This window comes from Sprattus sprattus, assembly GCF_963457725.1.
Source record: "Sprattus sprattus genome assembly, chromosome: 7".
Taxonomy (NCBI): domain Eukaryota; kingdom Metazoa; phylum Chordata; class Actinopteri; order Clupeiformes; family Clupeidae; genus Sprattus; species Sprattus sprattus.
This window is the reverse complement of record NC_137926.1, coordinates 27,317,720-27,340,587: the sequence shown is the minus strand read 5'-3', so window position 1 is coordinate 27,340,587 and position 22,868 is coordinate 27,317,720. Positions and strand designations below refer to the sequence as shown.

Here is a 22,868-nt window from a genome sequence, read left to right as displayed (position 1 = left end):
CCACTGCTTTATCCATACTCCACTGCCCTGCTGCATCCATACTCCACTGCTTTATCCATACTCCACTGCCCTGCTGCATCCATACTCCACTGCTTTATCCATACTCCACTGCCCTGCTGCATCCATACTCCACTGCCCTACTGCATCCATACTCCACTGCCCTACTGCATCCATACTCCACTGCCCTGCTGCATCCATACTCCACTGCCCTGCTGCATCCATACTCCACTGCCCTGCTGCATCCATACTCCACTGCCCTGCTGCATCCATACTCCACTGCTTTATCCATACTCCACTGCCCTGCTGCATCCATACTCCACTGCCCTGCTGCATCCATACTCCACTGCCCTGCTGCATCCATACTCCACTGCCCTGCTGCATCCATACTCCACTGCCCTGCTGCATCCATACTCCACTGCCCTACTGCATCCATACTCCACTGCCCTGCTGCATCCATACTCCACTGCCCTACTGCATCCATACTCCACTGCCCTGCTGTATCCATACTCCACTGCCCTGCTGTATCCATACTCCACTGCCCTGCTGCCTCCATACTCCACTGCCCTGTTGCATCCATACTCCACTGCCCTGTTACATCTATACATATGCATCTATACCCAACTATTCTGTAGGTGTAATTGGGTACCATTCTCATATGGGAGTACCAGATTATGTAGGTATCTTACCCAGTGAGCAGGCGCCGGGTGAATGTGGGTGCAATTGTGTATGAATTGTGATATCGTCTTCACGAGGGTCACAGAGACACACTGGTGCTGTCCTTGCAACAGCAACAATATGTTGGTAATCTCACCCGATTGGACAGGGATCAACCATTCAACACAAAGGCAGATCAATTAAGTTGATAATCCACAAATCAGTCTCATTAAATATTTCAGTCTCATAAAATATATTATACTATCAATTTGGAACTCTGATTAATAATTAAATTAATAACTACAAACAAAGTTACCTTATTAATAGTATGGTTGAAGGTCATTGGAGTTCTGAATAGAAGAGGTTGACAACGTCCATTCTTGTGTAACATTAAATAAACCAGCGTATATAAATCAAAGTATTTATTTACACAATGATAAAGAAATAACACACAATATGTAATCTAGCTAAATGTATCTAACTTATTAATTGAAGAAGTATATGTATGTGTAAGGGAGTGGGAGTGTGTGTGTGTGTGAGCGAGCTTGTAAGCTCATAGTTGCGCTGTTAGGAGCGCGCCTGAAAATATGTGTGCGTGTGTGTCCCTTTGTCTGACCACCGCAGTTCCGCGTGCATGTGTGCACGTTCGTGAACATAAATGTGTGGTGAAAGAGGACGAGCCTATGCACCGCGAAGTTCGAGTATGTGCTTCGCGTGTGTGGCTATATGAAGGCCAATGTATTTGTAAGCGTATGTGATTTAAGATGCCATGTTAGAAGAGGGAAATGGTTAGTAACGCATGCAAGTCCCGATGTATATGAGAAGCAATCATAACGTTAACCCTTAGATGGTGTGGCGAAGCCAACTACCAACTAACAATGAAAGTATATAACAGTTATGTTCGGTAAACAAACAGATACAATACATGAACAATGGCAAATGTAAACAGTCCTATGCTTAGCCAGGTTGTGAATAGCTAAATAGCTAGCTGCCCAGTCGATGTTACCAGTCCCTTGGAAAGAGTCGTGCTGGCGTATCCGACGCTGAGGAGGCAGAGAAGAGATGATGCTGTCCGGAGATGGAGAAAGTTGTCCTTGCTGCGAAGGCTTTGTTTCACTGCAGTTAAGTTCGGAGGAGTTGATCGCTCGGAATGTTGCAGTTTCCGCGAGTTCTCTTGTGCTTCGTTGTTCCCGTTGCAGAGATAGATAGCTGCAGGTCTAATGTTAGCTGCTTTGCTAAACTTACTTCGTCTCAGTTAGCGGCCAGTGTTTAGCTAACGAGAGATCTTAGGCAATTGTTTGCCGTGGGCAAAGGTGAGAGCTTAGTCGGTTCTCTTCCGTTTTGAGAGAACAAAGGAAAGTTGTTCTTCACCCTTGGAGGTGAGTGGAAGGAGATGTGGGCCTGGCCAAAGCCAGTGGAAAGAGATAGAATGTATCATTTCAACGCAGTTTATAAGCAAAAGTACGTCACGATTTTAACACCTTGTTTTCAGCCAATACTGTCTCTGTGAAATGTCAGATAAGAAAGTCAGAGTGATAAGGGAATTGTGGGTAAAGGCTTTTTTATGGTACTCCGTACGACACGTTTTTGGGCACATAGAAATGCCTTCAGGTAGCTGTAACGCCTTCTCAGGTAGCTGAAACGCCCTCTCCGTGCTCTCCAGAGCCGTCGGACAGCTCTCCGTGTCCCCGCAAAAATTTCTGTCGGTCCGCTCATGGCGACGGATACTCCTTGGCCGTGATTGGCCCACTACGACATCATTTCCATACGACATCAACTCCGGAAACTAACATTTCTGGACCTAGCGTTTCCTGTTTCATTACCTTTATATCCATATATATATATATATATGAACAACAGCCACTGTCAAAGGTGCAGATCCTTTCCTTGAAAACTATTCCCTGTATATCACAATACATGAGCCGGCCCAAGTAGCCTACTGCCAGAGAACCAGCACGAGCGACAGCAATTAAAATATTTGTCCAAACGACCTGAGCCCCACGGAGTCAATGTCTCAACTGTTCATACTACTGACACATTGACGTATTTTATGAATAGCCTGCCTTTATTTAACTCCGGCATCAACATATAATACATGCACTCGCTCACACTCGCTGTGATGCACTGCACTCACTGTGATGTGTTTTCCTTTCATTTCACAACGTATTTACTGTATAATTCACGATAGCAGTTGCCCCTTCGTAAACATTGCTACACATTTTATTTGCTTAAAACACACAAGTATATCCTATAGGCTACTGTCAAATCAGAAAGAAAACAGCTGTCACTCGGCTATTACCTAACCAATACCTTTCAAACATGGTGATGGAATGAAGGACAAATGAGTTGGGAATACTATCAACAGGTTGACTTCACTAGCCTACTTATAAAGATATTTCAAATATGGAATGTTCAATGCTTAATCGCGCCAGCTGCAGTTTCTCAATTTGCCAAGATAATGAATATGGATTATCCGTGTGCTCTGCCCTGCTATTGTTCTAACAATAGGCCTACAATATTCCTTTTGTTTGAGTGTGGTTGTTTAGTGCGATATTCTAGTTAGGCTACTGTATATAAAGGAAGGCATTGCAACGGGAACATCTCCTGAATCTCTTCTCATTTGTGCTCCACCTGTCACGTCTCTGCGACCCACAAGTTGGGCTTCCACCACTCTTCGAGACACGCTGCCGTTGGGGGAAATAATTACTATAGTTCATGTTTACTTGTATGAACTTTTAACTATTTCATGAAAGGTGTGGACTTGTACAACACTGTCAGTCGTTCAGATGTTGTGCCTATATCGTATCGTCTCGTCACATGATCAAATAGAGATTACAAAAATTACCCAGAAATCATTGCAAATCTGAATATGACGAAAATACCAAGGAAAATAAGAACGTATTCATTTAATTTAATCGTTTTTTAACAGTTTCTATAGTGTAAGATAAGCATATCATTTTGTTGTAGATTGCAACTATTTCTCCCACAAAAAATACCTACCATGAAAGAGATAAGTTTGCCCTTTCAGGTGTATATGTAACATTAGACAAAGCATGAAAGGTGTATGTCTGCTGACACCTGTTGCATTTCAGTAGCGACAGCTGGTGAGAGGTAAGTTAAAGTTGTGGAGGAGAGGGAAAGCCAACTAACGATTTCCATCGCACGAAAATGTCATGGGGTAGCTTGTCTTTCGGCACTTAATCCGTTACTCCCCCTACTGTTCTGGAAGAGAATTGTTTTCAGCACCCACAGCCGTTGGAGTACTATAAAGGGACACAAATACTAACTAGTACGTACTATCCGGCCGCCCGCCCACTGCCCGACTATCCGACACGACCGTTTTGAGTACTCTATAAGGGCCTTAATTAAGTCTTGTAGGACTCCACCTACAATTATATTCCTCCCAGAGGGGTTTTGTTCCTGCTGGATTTCTCTGGATACAAAGAGCAGTGACACCTGAATTTCCAACCTTTTAGTCTTATAGAATACACTTGACCATGAGCATCAGTGCATAGAGCCAAAATAAGGCAAGCTGCAACCCTTAATTAACGCAATATACAGTATGTAATCACATCCTTAAATAAAATGAAAATTGCACTTGGTGCAGTAAGACTGAAATGTCTGGCCACACCATCGCATTTTGTTGTTTTTAGCTTGTGTGTCGAATAAATAGCCTTAGTTTAAGCAGCTTGTTCACTACTGTCTAATGCACCACTAATCTAGCAGGGAAACAACCCCTTCTTTCTGAGCTCATCTAAAGTATGTGATCCCATATACAATGTTGGCCTTTTCTCTTGGCAGTGTTAACATCCCAAAGGTGTTTATACATGGTCAGAGTCCAGAGACTGCCAACAGAAAGAATGTATACTTCTGTTTAACTGAAACCAGCCAAACATTTTTTTTAGATCCTGAGCTTTAACGTGGATTTCACTCTCTGCCTGCCCACTTCATATAGTAGATTGCTTTTGCACTAGCACAGCATGGAAAGCTGGTCTAATACCTTGCATGCGTCATTAGGATGTAACTGTGCTAAGCTACAGCTGGGCTGTTTCTTCATTCTCAAAACCTAAACTCAGCATAACCCACTTTCAGCACAGCCAACGTCAACGTAGTTCATTCTGCTGCCGAAGCAAACATTCATTGCATGTTAATGAACAGCATGAGTGTTAGGGAAGCTTTTTTATAAATCCGCATTTGAAATCCTGCTTGGCAACAACAGGATTGTCAGTGCTATCATGCAAAGATGTCCTCAGGCGCCACTGAACAATGGTTATGACGAAAAAAAAACAGACCAATAGCTATGACCAAACCATTACAAATAATGACAAAAATGTAAACACGGCGCATTTTTTTAAATCTCTAAATATTTTCAGAGAGAAAATGCACAGAGGTGGTGCAGAGGAGTAGCTCCAAAACAAGGCCTATCCCTGACGTGTCTCCCAAATCCCCAGACACAGGTGGGTTTAGTCAGTATATGAGCCATACGGCCATACAGTATAGGGTCCAATGTATCTTCAAGACATTTCCCTTAACTTCAAACTGCTCCTGTTCCATTTTCCCCATTATTCTACTTTAGCTTCGATTCACTGTGTGACTAAGAATGTTTCCATGCATCGGGCTTCCCAAGTCTTTGCCTAGGGTATCGTTTTGACACACACACACACACACACACACACACGCACACAAACTCTATGAAGGAAAGAAACTACACAAAAGTTGGCAGGCTGTGGCTTTCTGAGCGAGAGAAGGAGAGAGAAAGTGGGGAGAGGGTTCACTCTTCTGCTGCCTCTGGGTTAAAATCCTCCAGGCCAGTCAGATGACTTTGAACATGAAAGTGCTTGATGGCCGTTGCCGTTTACTAATGCAGAACATCCCCCACCTTCTACATCTCTCTCCCCAGGAATGTGGTGCTCACACACACACACACACACACACACACACACACAGACACACACACACATACACAGTGTGGTGAAGGGACTCTGTTGGTCCATCAGTCACTTCTGCTGTGCCTCAATTCTGCTCCGGACCAGTTGGGGATGTCAGTTTGGCAGTGTGATGTAGTGTCTGACCTGACAGCATCGGTCACTGAGGCATCCTCATACATGCGAATGTCAGGCCTGTGAGCTCTTTAACTACTCGTGTGGAAGGCTCCAACTTGCTTGAAAGAAGGCCAGGCTAACAAGCACCCCCTTCCACTCTCCATCGTTCTCAATTTACAGTGGGTAAAAATGGACCCAAGGCTGGGTAAAAGAAGCACGTATGTCGCAATGGGGGCATGACATATTTCCTGCTACGGCATCCATGTGAGCGTTTACACTCATCTTTGCCGTGTCACCCTTCAGACCCCCCATAGTGGTATGACCCATCTACAGCGCTGTCGGTTTGCCATGGTTACAGTAATGAATGACAGAGGTCCTGATGGCTGTCAGAGGAAGGACGAGTGCACTGCAACTGCAAACAGTTGCTTTGGAACTGGGTTGTGATTGTAGTTGAAGGAGCTTCACCATTTGCAAAGGAAGTAAAGGGAATATAAATGATAGTGTTGTTATGCGCAGCCATTTAGAGACCAGCTCACTAATTACCTCTTTAAATAACAATCCCAACCTTAACCCTAATCAAATACAGATATTTATTAGATTTTGTGAAAAGAATAAAAACTCCCTCAAAATAGCACTGCACTACACACAAGAGCCCCAATCGTGTATACATTAATCAATTGTGTGCTTAGAGTTCATCATCTTCATGCTAGCTTTATCAATACTTTGTTGATAATCTCAAAGAAAGAAAGCAAATCTGTCATCTTGTTTTTTGGCTTTTTGGAGGGCTTTTCAGTTAGCTCACATTTTTTGTGTGATTCTTCCTGGTTCCATTGTAATGTTAGGCAGTCCCCTACCTGTTAATCCTTCCTTAAACCCTCCATGGCCTTGTTGCCATGTTGACAATCCTGGGAAGAGGATGATTCTCACAGTTAGCATCTGACAAGAACTGTTTAGTAGGAACCGCACATTAATGTGGTGCTTCTCAGTTCCTTCTGTCCTCTTCCCACCTATTAAACACTGGGCACTGGGCAATGTCCTGTACCTAGGTGTCTGCATACACGAGGTGAACCCTGGGAGTCACAAACAGGAGTCCATATAAGGACACTCAAATACAAGAATCTTTTGACTAGGATGATGTTTGTGATCTTTGTGTGGATCTTTGTGTTGTTCTACAACTCTCGAGGTTTGAAAAGTTTGGAGGATACGAGACATCAAAACAACCTGCTGTCATATTTTCACCATGACTGTTAGAGAAAGGACTGTCAGGACATGGAAATTCACTGAATTCAATCCATTCACTTGTGTTCATGTCACTGTCATTGAGAGTGTCGGATATTTTTTATTGTCTTTGTGTAATCGGGTGTCTTGGCATTTTTAACCATTCCTAACGTATTCCTTAGACACATCTTACATGCTTTGACCTCATACCTTATAGCACAGATATAGTTTGTTAAATAAGTTGTACTCAAGTAATAATTGTATACTGCTTTTTGTACTACTACTCAAAAACAGTATTAACTACTTAGCACTTCTCAAGTATGCTGAACAGGTATGGCCTAATTCTATTTAGTTTACTTCAGCATACAAACATTTGTGTATTCACTTGCACTAGGGTACTGGCATGGCATAATATTTAGTAGTCCATACCAGAGTAAGGACAACAAATTATATGGATATGATATGAAATACCCCAGTTTCCTCTCAAATTGCCAGGTGCCTAATCTTTTCAATAGATCGAATAAACAAATAAAATCAAATAGCCAAGTGTTGCCTTTTTCTTTGAGCTATTTGTTCTGTGTAGAGTGGTGGTAAGTTTTATGCAAGTCAAGTGTGGCAACCCCAACAATCATTTTAATTAGAAATCCATTTGTCTCACCATCCTAGCTGCAGCTTTGACACTCTTGGTTTGGAAGACTATAAGCATTTCAGTCAGATGTTCTAGAGTGCACACCACTGCTTAACCTTTCACCTATTCTATTGTGAGAGACCATTCAACTTTAAAGACATAGTTATTCAGTTAAACCCACAGACCTTCCATGACCGTCTGTGTCGCTCTGTGAGTGTTTCACCCACACTTAGACTGTCCCTCTATGCCAAAAACCTCAAAGCAGTATGGAGTTGTACTGTTGATGGCTCAAATGAGAGAAGAAATATACCATGACCAATCAGTAACAAAGCCATACTCAGACCAGAGACTCTCAAGCAGTGTTCAACAGGGCAACAAATGATGTGAATGCAATTAAGAATTATACATATGGAAATATCAGGACAAGGGTCACTTAATTAAGAATTATACACATGAAAATATCAGGACAAGGGACACTTAAATAAGAATTATACATATGAAATATCAGGATAAGGGAAACTCAATTAAGAATTATACACATGAAAATATCAGGACAAGGGAAACTCAATTAAGAATTATACATATGAAAATATCTGGGCAAGGGAAAATCAATTTGATCTTTAAGCTTTAGAAACATACATTCTATGAATTCCAACTAAAAACCTAACTAAAGCCATTCTGTACTGTAGCTTACTTAAAAATTGTGTACAAAGATAGCTTCACCTGCCCGTCACATTATGCAATCTGGCACCAAGACCCTGCCCCTCCATGTTCTTCTAAAGGATATAGAGTGGTCTTGACTCCTCCTCCGAGGAGATGTCATAATGACACACAATAGCATGTCCGCCTCATTGTCTGCCGCTGCAGTAACCGAGGAGGGAAAACTTAGACCACCTTTCTGTGCCTGTGAGGGAGGCTGCAAAGACATACCTTCAGGTTTGGACAGCAGGTCGGCTGGGCCTTGGAGGACGAGGAACCGCTCTCGGGCACCCACCTTCCCTTGGCTGCTTCCATCTCGCACTAAGAGATGCTGCTTTCCTAGGACACTATTTCGCTGGTGAAATGCCTTGGCATGGATGCAAACCTAGGAAACACAAAGCAAGACATGAACAGGACTGGGGTGAAGGCTTTTTCTCTCGCAGGGTTAAATGCATGCATGGAGGAAGAAAGGCCTATTGTGTCCTGAAACAGGCTGTGCGGAAAGCATCTTCAAGTGTTTGTTCTCTCACTCAAGAGTGGATTGCAGAAAAAATCTCAATGGCCTATAACTATCAATACTCCTGTTGTTTTACAAAGATGCGGGGTGACTGTGGTAACAGCTGTTGCAACGGAAAGCATTCTAGAAGCATTCCAAGCAGGTCATGAATTGTTAATTCCAACAACTGAAATGGCAGCTAGACTGTGGATATTTTAACACCTAAAGGGACATCCCATCTGCATTTGACCTCACTCTTGGGGACCACTGTGCAGCTGGACCCAAAACTCCATGATGATTGTCATATTGTAAAACTGTATACCCCTATGGCCAGTTGGTGTATACCAGGGACATGCTGTCAGGGGAGGCAGAGCCTCACCTGTCATCATGAAAAGTAAAAAACAAATATATATAACAAATATTAATGTTTCTCTACTGATCTGTGTTATAAATATAATTTCTGCTTGATTCCAATAATTTTGAGCATTTGTATTATCAAAATCGCTGAATTTGCGCATGTCCTGTTCAAACAGACAGGAGACAGCGAGACAGAGAGGCAGCGACGAGCTGTGCCTCATCTCAGATTGTGCAATCCCTCACAAACTGGATTGAGCGCATGCGTAGAACCTATTTAGTCTGGCTGATCTGACATAAAACCGCAGTGAAAAAGCATGGAGGGCAAATAGTACCTCTGCCTCAATGAAGGGGGCGTTTGAGAGCCCACTGGTCGGGTTTATGCTTGTTCTTCCGTTGCTTTTCTTCTACACTTATATTTGACCTTAAGCGTGTCTATTACACATGGTAGCATTTCAGAGAGTAATTCTGGGGGGGGGGGGGGGGGGTCATAATTAATGTCCAAAGACAATTAATGTCCAAAGTTCAAGAGAACTTGATGCTCAAAATAAGTTTTAAAACAGCTCAAGGACACTTTGACAGGGAATCAAACTAGCAACATTCTACTTACTAGACAACCTCTCTACCTACTGTACCACTGTCCCCCCTTGTGGTCATTACCAGCATTGTTAATCGACCACAGGAAAAACTGACATTAATTTACCTTCAGTTAATTTAACTAATCTGGAGAGGCACTGAGATGTAGACCTACGTTTATTAACTAGCATTAACCTGCCTCTGACAGGACAGTGTCCTAACTGTCTAGCTAGCTATCGTAACTGTGTTAATTACCGGCATGCATGTGAAATCGGCAAGCATTCACGTTGTCATGTCAATCCATTATTAAACTTGTGTATACTTGTGCATATGGATTGGAACTTCGTAAATCATGTTGAGATGTTCTTACTGCGTTCGAGACTGAGGTGAATCTCTTAACATATCGTGTATCATAGCGGGAGTGACAGGGGAGAGAGGAAGAAACAATCTCACAACCTGACCGTATACTGGACAGATTGACTAAAACACGGAGCTGTTTCCCGTTGGAAACAGCATGTGAACCAAACCACTTTGAGGAATAGGGGGATTACGATTTTTCAACACTTAAAAAACACATTGTTTTACGATTATAATAAGGACCGCTTGGGTCATCGTGCGTTTATTTCATATTTCTGTATGTTTAAAAAAAAAAAAAAAAAAATCATTTTTGTTTTTGTTTTTGTTTCCAATGTTTGTTGGGGGGGACAACTTTATGGCATGTCACCCCCGTCCCCCCTGGGATCTCCGTCTATGTACACTAATCACCTATATCTGAAGTGCGTTCTGTCGCTGTCTGTGTTGTCTCAAATGGAACACTGACAGATGCAAATGTGCAAGCCTTTTACCCAGAAATCTGTTCGCCAGCTTACTCTGGCCAACTGGAAATATTATACAAAGATGGTGGAACAAACTCCGCTGATGGCTGTGTTTTGTATGTAAATGTACATCTTTTGGCGTTTTCTAACTTTCAAAAGTTACCGAGAAATAGACACTGTACTTTCAGATAACACAGTTTTTGTAACCAGCAATAATGGTAGAAGTGATTTGCGAGGAGTCAGTCAGCCAACTTTCCAAACTGAAAAGCTGCTGAAGGGCTTCTCCTCTTCCGCTGCAAAGCCAAGATGGCGCCCATTAGGGCGAGTAGTGTCCTTCGTTTCACACTGCATTTTTTCACCGTTTGCAGTGTGCCATCCGGGTACTTTCAGTGCCCTGAATTCTGCTTGTTTTGTCAGTGTGAACACCCTAAGCTCCGAAAGTCAGTGTTTGAAGTGTGCAAGTGTGCGGTAATAGACACAGCCCTTGACTGCGAAAATGGAAGATTCTATAGCTAAGCTTAAACATTTCTCAAAACTGGACTTTCAATCAAAACGTGGAGTGGTCAATAATGGGAGACCAATGCCGGAGCTAAAAGGTATGCTTCTAACAACGGGCCGGAAGATAACGCGATCTAATACTCACATTCCAAGCCACATTGATTTGAACATTTTTGGAACCTCAAGAATAGATTTGGTTTTGGACATACAGCAGGAACTAAATATTAACAAGGGGGGAGGCTTCTCACCCCTCATTCGCTAACATTACATTGATATCAGAGTAAGCCCTTGCTCCGTAGATTTCCTCTGTTTGTCTATGTGATCACTTTGAACCCAAAACTGCTTATTATTGGTGAGCTGATTTTGAGAAATAAAACTTTAATTGCAGCTAAAGTTGTGATTCCTGGTTGCTATGGTAGCTAATTAGCTAGCTAAGGACACTTAATAACCTTAAACAATTTAAATGGAAGAGTTATATTTGCATGAAATTAAAGCTAGTTATCTAGCTGATGTTTAACTCTTAAAATGATAATGGGAAACGGTAGAAACCCTCAGGGTGCCAGTGCAACTTCGTATGAAAGAGTTCATATTCACGAGTTCATATTCATGAATGCATAATAGAAATAGGAAATAGAAAAGCCTTTATTGTCATTGTATTTGCATACAACAAAATTGAGTGCTTCTCCTGTTGGTGCGACAAGGGACAACATATAACACAACAATATTACAACTATCGAAAAACAGTACGAATAGCTTTAAAAAATACAAGACTATATAATTATATATATATCACACATATTAACACAAGTTCATCACAAGCTAGCAGCTGCCAACTGTATGTACCGTACCTATGTGTGTGTAAAGAATGCTGATATGAAAAACAGCCAGTAGTCAATGTGCAAGCTGCCAATTGAATGGTGATTTAAGATACTCTTTTGGGTTTATATATTTGTAAATCTGACTCTGAAAGAGTCAGTGCCTCACCCGCAACGAACCTCACCGCACGTCACTGGTGCATACACATCAGAATGGGAAAACTACAAGGATCTAATAAACAAATAAACAGAAGCAGCAAATCAATATTTTATATTTCTGAGGACAAGTAGGAACAAGTAGCAAACAAACAAGAAACAAGACACTGTCACAGTAATGTTTTTCACCCATCTGCTGACATACAATCACACTGTTTTAATCAGATTTAATTCAGATTTGATAGGCTACACTGCACTTCACCTAGGCAGGAAATATATATATATATATATATATATATATATATAAAATACTAATTTTTATTTGTTAAGAAGATAACAGAAAATATGAAAGGGTACCAGGAATTACAATCATCACAAATAATTTAAGGAAGCATCCAGTTTTACAAACAAACCCATCATTTTAAGCTATCTAGTAATTCATGCTACCCATAGACATAGACATCTATTCTATGTCTATGATGCTACCCCTATCATACTACATAGGTGGCCTCATCTATCCCCACCCCTTCAGTTCTACCTTATCCCTCTCATCAAGCCCCCTATCCCCCTATCCAATCCTCCCCAACCCACTCACCTCCTGCCAGACCTTTATTTCTGTGAAGCAAGTGTGACTGCTCAAGAGCAGCAGAGGATTACTAACCATTGCTCTGCAAATTACACATTATCCAGCTCTAACGCTGGATACGTCTATTTCTCTAACGCTGATTATTATATCTATATAATCTGGAATACAAAAGCATACAGCACACAGTACGCTTTATGTTTAATAAAAGAGTATTCAAAGTGAGTTGACAGTCAAGGAAAGGCAAACATTTTATCAATTGTCCATTCAATAAATTCAAGGTCTAAATAGTTAAGACAAACCTACCCATCCCCCATGCTTTAAGTGTGAAGAATGTCAGTGACACTTAAGATTGCTTTAAAATCTTCAAATGAAATGTCCCTGAGTCTGCTGGTACAATGAATGAAAGTATGAACAAATACTCTCTCTGTTGAAAAATCAGAAACATTTTATTGGATGTAGCTGATTTATCCATTAATACAATAAATACATACACCTGGCAACTACAGAAACCCAGGGAGTCTTTGGGAGTCTGATGGTTTATGTGACCACAATAATCTTCCTTTGAACTTATTTGAAAGGAGATGTGACACTGATTTGACAAATGGGAAACCGTACAAGTTTGTTACTATGTGATGTTTTTTAAACAAATGATGGGAGTAGTTTTCAAAATGTGATCTTTGTTTCTGTCAAAGACAGAACGTAATCTTTAGCATAGCTCAGCAAATTCAATCTAGGCCTTAACAAGGAAGCTCCCCATACACACCCATAATAACTTGGGAGAATGGGATGTTTCACATAGCATAACAGGTAGGCTATGCTAAAAATGTGTAAATAGTTTCAGCCAACTGATGCAAAATATAACAGTAGTGGCCTACAGTTAGTGTTCACTACCTGCTGGTGACTTTACTGATGTTTGATTTGATTGATTGATGTTTTTATTTAAGCCACGTAAAACACATTGAGTAATTTACAATGGTGCCGACTATGCCGAGGTTACAATGTCTTGTCTTTTTGTTCAGCTCACAAGTCTTCTCACGGCACAATGTGTTTCAGGTGTTGCGTAGCAACCAATTACTTGGTTACTTCAAGTTACTGTCGCTGCCAAATGTGAGGACCCTGCCTGATGTGAGTCCGCCGCTGCCTGATGTGAGTCCGCATGCGCAAACACAAACGGTTTACGGCAGAAGGCTCAGGAGCAAACTATCCAAGACGTGCATGCTCATACATGGTTTAATATCAACGTATCTGGCTTCTCTTAACGCATAATGTAGGTTTATTTAACGTAGTGTTTTATAATTTTGTCAACGATTTACAGCATAAGGTTCAGTGTCAACATATGGGGCTATGTTGTATTACTGTTACTAGTAGGCTAATGAATGCACTGCTTAACTAATAATTCAATAAACATGAAGCTTAACATCATAAACCTTGGTGGATTTCAAACGTAAACAAATGCGCTTGTCATTCCACTTCATGCTGTAGCCTACACCACCAGCATTACCTGGCTCGTTGTACTACAATAGTGTCGCAAAGTTTGCGCATGCGGACTCACATCAGGCGGGTCCTCACATTTGGCAGCGACAGTTACAATGATCGATAGTTTCTAGTCTTCTTCATCACTTTCAATAACAAATCTTCGCTTCTTTCGAATTTCCTCAAGACTGTTGATGTTTTCATTTTTGTCTGGATAGTAAAACTCAGACTGATCGCTTTTGCTCAGTTCGCTTTCGTCAGAGGGCAATACGGATCCGTATAGATCGGTGAGGAGAGCCATACGCGGCTGGCATGAGTGCGCATTAGCCAATCAGAACGCTCGTACTGTCGTTGCCATATAATAATACAGCTTATCGAATGGCTATTAAAACATTTTGTCAATGACACTATTGGTACCTTACTTGAGACTGGCATCTCATCACAAAAGCTGTTGTATAGGGCTGCCTGGTCTGTCACTGACCTGTTTTTGTTTTGTGCATTGATTAACGATGAGTTATTCGGACTTTCACCTTGCATTGTGCTTGGGATACATGAAGAATTATTTTTCTACACTCTCACAGTAAAATAATAGGCTAACTAGACCTACTTGCAAAATGTTTTTTGATTCTACCACCATAACGTTTTCTGACTGACATTCAACAAGGTTGTCTACGCCTCAACTTGTTCGATTTTCCCAGATTGTTTGATGTAATGCAGGCTAGTTTGGGGTTTTTTAAATACACAGAGGAACACAAATGCCCGGCAAGGCAACCCTGCTGGATGCATTTCTTTAAGTCTCGAAAAGAGAACATGTCCGGGTAGAATTGCATTTACAATGACTGTTTGGGGGGACAACCTTATGGTAGAGGGCGACACGTCACCCCCGGGATCTCAGCCTATGCTCTAGGCTGTGTGTCACAAAATGAGCCTATAGCCTATGTAGTCCTTAAAGTTCTGTTGGTGAAAATATCAACACAAGTTTAATACTAGTTTGTGGTCAGTAGATGGTGTGCTCACCAGTAGTGGTTGCAAAATTTAAGTTAAAAAAGCATTAATAATAATAAGTGATTTCTACTCTGTGAATCACAGTCATTATATTATTGCAGTAATGTTCTTGGATGTAAAAAAACTAACTAATATGGTTGAATCACCTGTAAGTAACACTTGTAATGCTCAAATGCAGTGGCACCGTTAGAATTTTTGGGACCCAAAAGGCACCAAAATGAAGTGATGCTTTTGTCCATGCTTTGTCCAGATCAAGTTGCTAATCCACCTGACCTAATGCGTGGCCTACTATATAAAAGGCAATACATACATGAGCATATGTGGACACAAACTAACGTTAGTGCATTGTCATAGGTTGTTACGCCTAAATGAGCTAGTGTTAGCTTTTGATTAGCACTGCTAGGACCACTAACTATGCTAGCCAGTTAACAAGTGGTTCGATATCAACGTACATTGTCACTTTGAAGTTACATAAGCAAAACCCAAGCGAGAATGTAGACTGATGCAGGTGCACATGAGTATCCACGAATCAGTTGTAATGTTAGGTGCAATGTAAGATGTAAACACTAAATTACCTTGTCACTGAATTAACACAAATTAATAATCCGAAAATGACCGGGAATGAACAATAATATGTTTGGATGGCTCTATTTATTAGAGCTGTATTACACTACCAACACGACAAGGGTGCTGCTCAGTCATATTGAATGTTCTTGAGGAGGTTCTTGAATTGAAAGTTGTCCCAAGTGTTTCCCCATTCGTTTCAATGTGAAAAAATGACAAAAAACAAGACATAAAAGAACGACTGGGGATATTGCAAACATTTTTAACAAGACCACTACATGGGTCAGACGTGTCAGACTTGCAGCAGTGTCGACATATCAAATGCGCTTATTTAATAAATAAAATAAATAAGTGAAATAATAAAATGAAGACTTAAGAACAGTGCTGTACTAATAAAACTTAATAACAATAGGCTATGTGACTGCTTTCACAATCACATAATAGAATAAAAGAAGAGCAATAGTGTGATTGCTAGAGCAACAAGAGCATCGTGCATGCCTGGCTAATAGGTTAGATGACTAATAATATTCACTAGCCTAACCTACTTTTAGAAAACTATCAGAAGAAATGTATTGTCTTTACAGACACATCATTAGGGCGATGTATGGCACTTGAGAGACAGAAGACAGCAGCTGTAGCCTACTTAGAATCCTGGCCAGTGCACTTTGCTTAATTAGCTGATGCATATTCAGCCACTCCGTGGCCATAAACTCAGCACAAATCCGTAGCCTACTACAGCTCTTCAACAGATTTTCATTAAAAAGGCTCATTTCGCTGTTACAAATGAACACCGGCACAATTATGCTGCCTTCACGTTTAAATCTATTTCTGGTTAATGCAGGGTCTATTTTGGGGACTCGGCTTGGCAACATTGAATGACAAGATTTATTAAGCAAATATAACAGGTTATCGAGAAATAAGCAAAAACTGTTCAATGTTAACACCATATTGTCGTAGGCTGTTCATTGTTTCGGTGATTCCTATCACCTGTTTAATAGAGGTTGTCCAGACTTCAGTAAACATCATGCGTTCTCTTAATTTATTATACCCACACAAACACCCTCCTTAAACATACCCTATTTAAATTAGCACACATTTAATGAATGTAAACAGACTAGGTTTGAAATTAGTACAAGTGTTCTTCTAGTAATTCTCACACGCATCAAAACAAGACTAAACCCTCCAAGACCAATGTAGCCTACTTTTTGATAAATGCGGTCGGAACTTACCTACTTCTGATGAGCGCTTCAGTCAGCTCCTTCAACGCTCCGAGCTTTGATTCATCAGTAAATATAACCGATCAGTGAGCTATAGCGAATGTTGTGGATGTCTGGTGTGTTTCATTCAAGCTTTGCATTAAATATGAGGGGTACGTATTCAGCGTTTTGAAAGTAGGCTGTCACGGTAGTCCTCTACAATTCTGACCCGTATCTTCGGTGATCAATTCACCAAGGTTTCAACTGGTTAGTGCGTTCGTTGACGTCAATTTGTGTGGTTGCACAGCAGCAGCAACCGCAAGAGGCAGTTAGAGGTCTTGGTTAGTTTGTAGCACTTGCTCTAACACGTGACAGTGCTTCAAAGGTAAATGTAGTTTTGCCAGATTAGTTATCCAGCAAAGAAGTTGCGTTCTTGCTTAATGAAAAACAACCTTGCAATATCTGATAACACATGGTAGCCGTCAGTCAAGAGATGACTGATACAGGCAACTAAGCCCAGAACTGAGCGCGTGCTCATTGCTGCAGCACAGACTTCTTGATAACCTTGCTCATAGACTTAGTCTATGTTTCTCTGCAGTTTTCAGCTGGAAAGCAAGTCGTGGAGCCTCTAAATACCTCTCTGGTAGGCTAGTATTTTAGAATAATGGGCGAAATCAGTATTTTTCTCGTAAGAATAGGGAATTATATTTCAAGAGAAGATTGTAAAAACATTTTAGGCTACAGGTGTTTGTTTCTGTGTTAGCCTTACTACTGTTAACACGGAAACCATTAAACATGTAACCTGGTGGAGACAGTGAAGCTCACTCCATGGGGTAAGACCTTTCTTTGAGCTTCCCCATGGTCCTCTATCTGTTGCTATGGAGATTTCACGTCGGTGTGATATGCAAATAATTATTCACAAGCATGTTATACTTACAGTATGTTCCTTGACAGGAGTAAATTGTCAACTGTCAGCAATGTAGGCACCAAAATGTACAAAATTACAAATCTCAAACACTGCCAGCCCCTACCTACAACACACACTCATATCTGTTTTGTTCATATCAGATCATATCATGGTCTCTCTCTCTGGTGCTGTTCACACAGTTACCTATTGTTCTTCCATGTGGGTGGTTAAAGACAGAGAAATAAGAATTGCCCTCCCAGCCTGTGCAAGAGTGGAGACAAAGTGAATTAGTCTCTACCGAGCAATCAGGGCAGGAGAGCTGGTGGACGCAGCGCACTACAATAACAAACACAGGGGCATTCAATTGCCCTATGTGTGTGTCTGTGTGCGTCCATGTCTCTGTGAGTGTGTATATCTTGATACAATTTCATGTGGACTATGTCTTCAACATACTCAATGTTCCATTTTTTCCTGGTCACTCACCATTTGTTAGCTCACTGTTTTTTTTTTCTTTCTTCACATTGTTTTCTTGAATAGTATTTCATTATTTGTGTGAAGAATCGGTCGAGACTTTGGTCATGTTCAATCCTATTTTTTGGAATTAGGACGTGGTAATGAGACGGCATAGCTCTCGGGATTAATCACACTCCTTACATGTGCTTGGTTGGTGGTCCGTTTAGGTCAGAGGCTGCAGATAGGCTTGGGTGTGTGTGGGGGAGTAGCAGCAAGGCAAACAAAAAGAACAAAAAGCTGACATCCCTCTGAGGCTCACTCATTCACACCAGTACCCAACTGTTCATCTCACGGAAGAGCCGCACCTGACGACGTGTCAAAGCCCCATCAGGAGAGTGAGAAGGCAGTCGATGGCAGTGTGAATACTGATCACATTCTGCAGGCCCTGGGCTTTCCATTCCAAACACTGCAGTTTGACAAATCCCTGACTAATGAATTCAACAAGGTTTGCAGATTTTAATCTTTTTATGTAATCCCTCTCTTCGACCTACCCCCAGACTCCCCTTTCAAAACAATAAAAGGGCACGTGCCCTTCCCCTCCTGTGTTTCTTCACAGCTAAAGAAGGGAAGATGGATTGTGTGTTTAGTGTCATTTGACACGCTGATCTGAAGTCATTCTTCTTAATGTGAATAATGAGCTAAGTGAGTTTCTCTCAGTACCTTGGGCGTGGGTAGTGTGACGTACATGTGCCTTAAGTAAGCAAATGAAGTAAGCGAAATCTTCACAAATATGAAGAGACATTGTGAACGGCACGCAGTTTGTGCACTGCACTGAGCCTTGTCCATTTATGAATGGTTCTTGATAAAGATTAATGAAAGTGTGCGTCACTCTCACAGACCAATCAAATGTGGACACCTCCAGAGCTGGTATTTCCCTTTTACCTAAACTACTAAGGTGCCTCACAGAACCCCTTGTCATTCATCTGGTTGAGCTGCTCATCATGGAGTGAAAGAAAAACTCAATCAGACCAAGTACCACAGAAAGTATATTGTGTAATTCCATGTATTCACATTACAACATCCACACAATTTAGATTGTGAACAGTTCTAATGATTTCCATACATATTTACTGTATTATAATACATTTTACCAAGAGGCACTTCCAGTAATTCTGGCAATATAGGAACTACAGTATAGTGTCTAAATTACAAAACAGTAAAAATAAATAATGTATATCGAAAAGACTTTTTTGTTATTTTCATTTTCCCCCGACTGTACAGTAAATATATATATTGTACAAAATGGAGCATTAACCAGCAAAGAAAAGAATCATTTTCACCTACCAAAATGTTGTGATTTACATTTCCCCCTTCTTAGAAGTATTGCTACATGTCGTAAGTGCAATATACTGGTGAGAGGAACATAATCATTTTGTGAAGTGCCAGCTATATATAGATTAAAAAATACAAGTCTCATTATCTGACAGTATTGTAAAGCTTGTTTGGTTTCTCCCAGGAATTTTAGTGAACATTCCAATGATCATGGCAAGGCATCAAACAGCACAGCTGTCTAACCCATTGGGAGATGGATGATCCAATACATCGAGGAGATAAAAGGCTGAATTAAGTTGGTCAAAAGAACAAAAACAAAAGGAAAAACATGGGTGGTTCCTCAAAGAAAAATCTTCATATCCCAAACTGATAGCAGTGAAATCAAATTTAATCTGTGCAGGCGAGGCAATTGTAGCTTGGAATACTTAAATTATCAGGTGATCGCCCCTAGAATATGGAGCCACATCTATCTTTCAACCTCAGCCAAAGCAGACTGAAGTGAATGGTGGTGATGATTAAATATATGCTTTATTGGACCACCCTGAGAGAGGTAGAAGGGCAGCATATGGTGGAAGTGGGAGAGAACAGAAGTGGATACTACCACCACTCCCTACTTCATCTCTACTCATTAACTTCCATCTGTATGGATGTGAAAAGATCAGATGTTTTCCATATTCTGCTCCCGTGTATATACACTAAATACAGTGTGTAGAAAATGCCACAGACCTGTGGGGATCGCCTGAGGCTTCAACTGGGAAGCACTGGAGAACACTAATTGAACTCACGCGGCAGGGAGCATAAAACTCAAATATCCCCACTGCTCTCTCGCCACCCCCTGAACACACACAGACACACACACAGAAACACACACACAGAAACACACACACACAGACACACGTGCCAAACAGCACGACATTCATGAACTGACAGAAAAGGGTAGTTCACATCCCAAAAGGTGTACTTTACATCCCAAGTCAGGGAGTGAGAGGGATGCTGTGTAGTCAGAAATCTATGCCCCACGATAGCTGAAATTCAGACCTATCACCTGTGGAGTGGCAATGGACAGAACATTTCACAAGCACTCACTGAAAGCAATTGTTCAAAAGTACAAAAAATGGATAAAATGATTGTACAATATTATCATTCACACTCTTGTATTAGACTGCATTCGTTTTCATTGTACCTAATAAACTGGCTACTTGGTGTATACGCATGCATGCTACCGTCCACAGTCAAGAACATTGCTGAATCAAAGCATATGAGTAGTTCATAGTTTGTGAGTGTATGAAAAGTTCATCAGAGTACGTTTTTAGACTGAATCATATTGAGTGGGATGTCACTGTCTTTTCTCTTGTGAAATGGCAGCATTCGTCAAGGGACAGACAGATGAAGGCTCACTTGTCACAGCAGCAGTCACCACTTTTGGTTTGCCTGTAAAGCTCCGAGATGTGTGGATGTAACAGATCTTATGTAATGTTGTGAGACCAAGTCTGAATCATTCATGTTTCAAAATGAAGATGGTGAGGCACTAAATGATTCAAAAGCTTTAGTACCACCATCAGCCCGTGCCTTATTGGGTGTAGTGCACAGCCAGTGGAGCCTAGTGCTTCTCATCGTCTCTAGGCAATATAGTAAATGCCCAGGTTGGAGAAAGCCAATGGGAAAATGTGGTAGCCTTGACGATTTCCCCCATGCCTTCTAAAGATTTCATGGGCAGAATGTATAAATCTTTGCATCTCATCATTGAAAAGTACACATATTTCCACTCATCAAACAGTTTGTTTGGTCTCTTCTCACAAGGTTGAGGTTTTGATCAGGCAAGCGTTTTGGCTGTTGTCAGATTTTGCTGCTCAAAACACATCAGTGAAATTAGTTTTTCTACCTGCCGTCAGTGTAGGCTTCCACTCGTATCTATTAGCTCACCAAGATTGAGTCAAAGAGTTGAGTAATTAACTTCTTCCATAAATTATGCGGGAGCATGGGTCCTGAGTCCCAGTGACCCCCGGGGTGACCCGCCGAGCTAGAAAGCAGCACACATTGAGCCCAATACTGTGTCATTTCCTTCCAGAACATTGTGTGATAGAATGTAAATAACGGACTCCCAGGAAGGAGGGAGGACACGGCATGGAGGGACAGAATGTTCCTTGCTTGCTCCTTTACAATGGATGCAAGGACAAATATTAAATGGCATGAGTGTGTGTGAGAGAGAGTAAGAGAGCAGGTCAGGAAGCAAAATGAAAGATGGGGGATGGGGGGGAGGGGGCTTCTTACATCACACAATCAGACAATGATGCTTCTGCCATGTCAGTCCCCATTCACTGAATGCCCAGGAAATTAACAGCCGTTACCTAAGAGCTCTCTTTTATTCCACATCACTGTTGAATAAGAGAAAATGCTACATTTAAATTTGTAGTCGACTGTCAGTAAAAGCTCAAGACCTTCACAAGCTCGATAAATAAAGCCTAACAATCTAATTTCATCTAGGTGACAATGTGCTCGTGTGTGTGAGTGTGTGTGTGTGTGTGTGTGTATGTGTGTGTGTGTATGTGGGTGTGTGTGTGTGTGTGTGGGCGTGCATCGCATCAATGTATACGTTTGTGTGCTTTTGGGTTTGTGTGTGTGCATCAATTGTGCCTGTTTGTGTTTGTGTGTGTGTGTGTGTGTGTGTGTGTTTGAATGATGAATGCGTAAGCCTGTACCTTGGAATACTGCACCAAGAACATCCCAAACAGAGCAAGGAGAGAGCTCTGGTGAGTCATACGAATATAAGCCTATTGCATGTAAATAGAAGTCTCCTGAGGGGCATGCATTCTCCCTTGACACGCAGCTCTAGCAGCATGGAGTGCACAGGAAAACTATACAGGGCTCTCAGAGGACAAACACTTTTGTGGTGTGTTTCCTGAGTGTGCACACTTCTTCCAGCTGTCCATCAACTCTTCTTATGCTGCAGGCTAAGATCATTATGTGAACTTCATGCATGTTTTAAATTTGTGTGTCTTTGGAGCATATCCGCAGTCTGCTTGGAGGGTTCAAGGGGACCTGGTCTCTTCATAGGAGATTGTCGGGAGATGAAAGAATCAAACTCGTAAGGTCCTAAGGTTGCAATCCACCTGAAACTAAATGGCAAGTTTGTTCCTATTTGAAGTGCTAAAGTTTGGAGCCAGAATAATAGGAGGAATATTTAGGGCACTTTTTCCTGTCCAACACAGATCCTTCGAAAGTGGATTCTGAGTGAAAAATGTGCTGCGGAAAAAAATGCAGAGGTACCCCCCCCCCCCCCCCACTTCATCAGTGATCTCCATGGACTTTGAAGAACCAGGTCAGCATACTCCTCTTGCATAAGCCTCAGCATGAGTGACATGCATTACTGGAGCCACTGTGCTAAAATATTCACATCATAA

General features: G+C 41.4%; 1 protein-coding gene across 1 annotated transcript in view; it reads right to left on the bottom strand.

Moving 5' to 3' along the window:
* LOC308368133 (solute carrier organic anion transporter family member 1C1-like) overlaps positions 1–8,609 on the bottom strand; it is a 41,814-nt gene extending 33,205 nt beyond the window's left edge. The window contains exon 1 of the mRNA XM_080842222.1: positions 8,473–8,609. Coding sequence (XP_080698348.1) covers positions 8,473–8,556 — 84 coding nt within the window. The 5' untranslated portion in view covers positions 8,557–8,609. The remainder of the gene's footprint in view (positions 1–8,472) is intronic.
* Between the last annotated feature and the right edge of the window lie 14,259 nt (positions 8,610–22,868).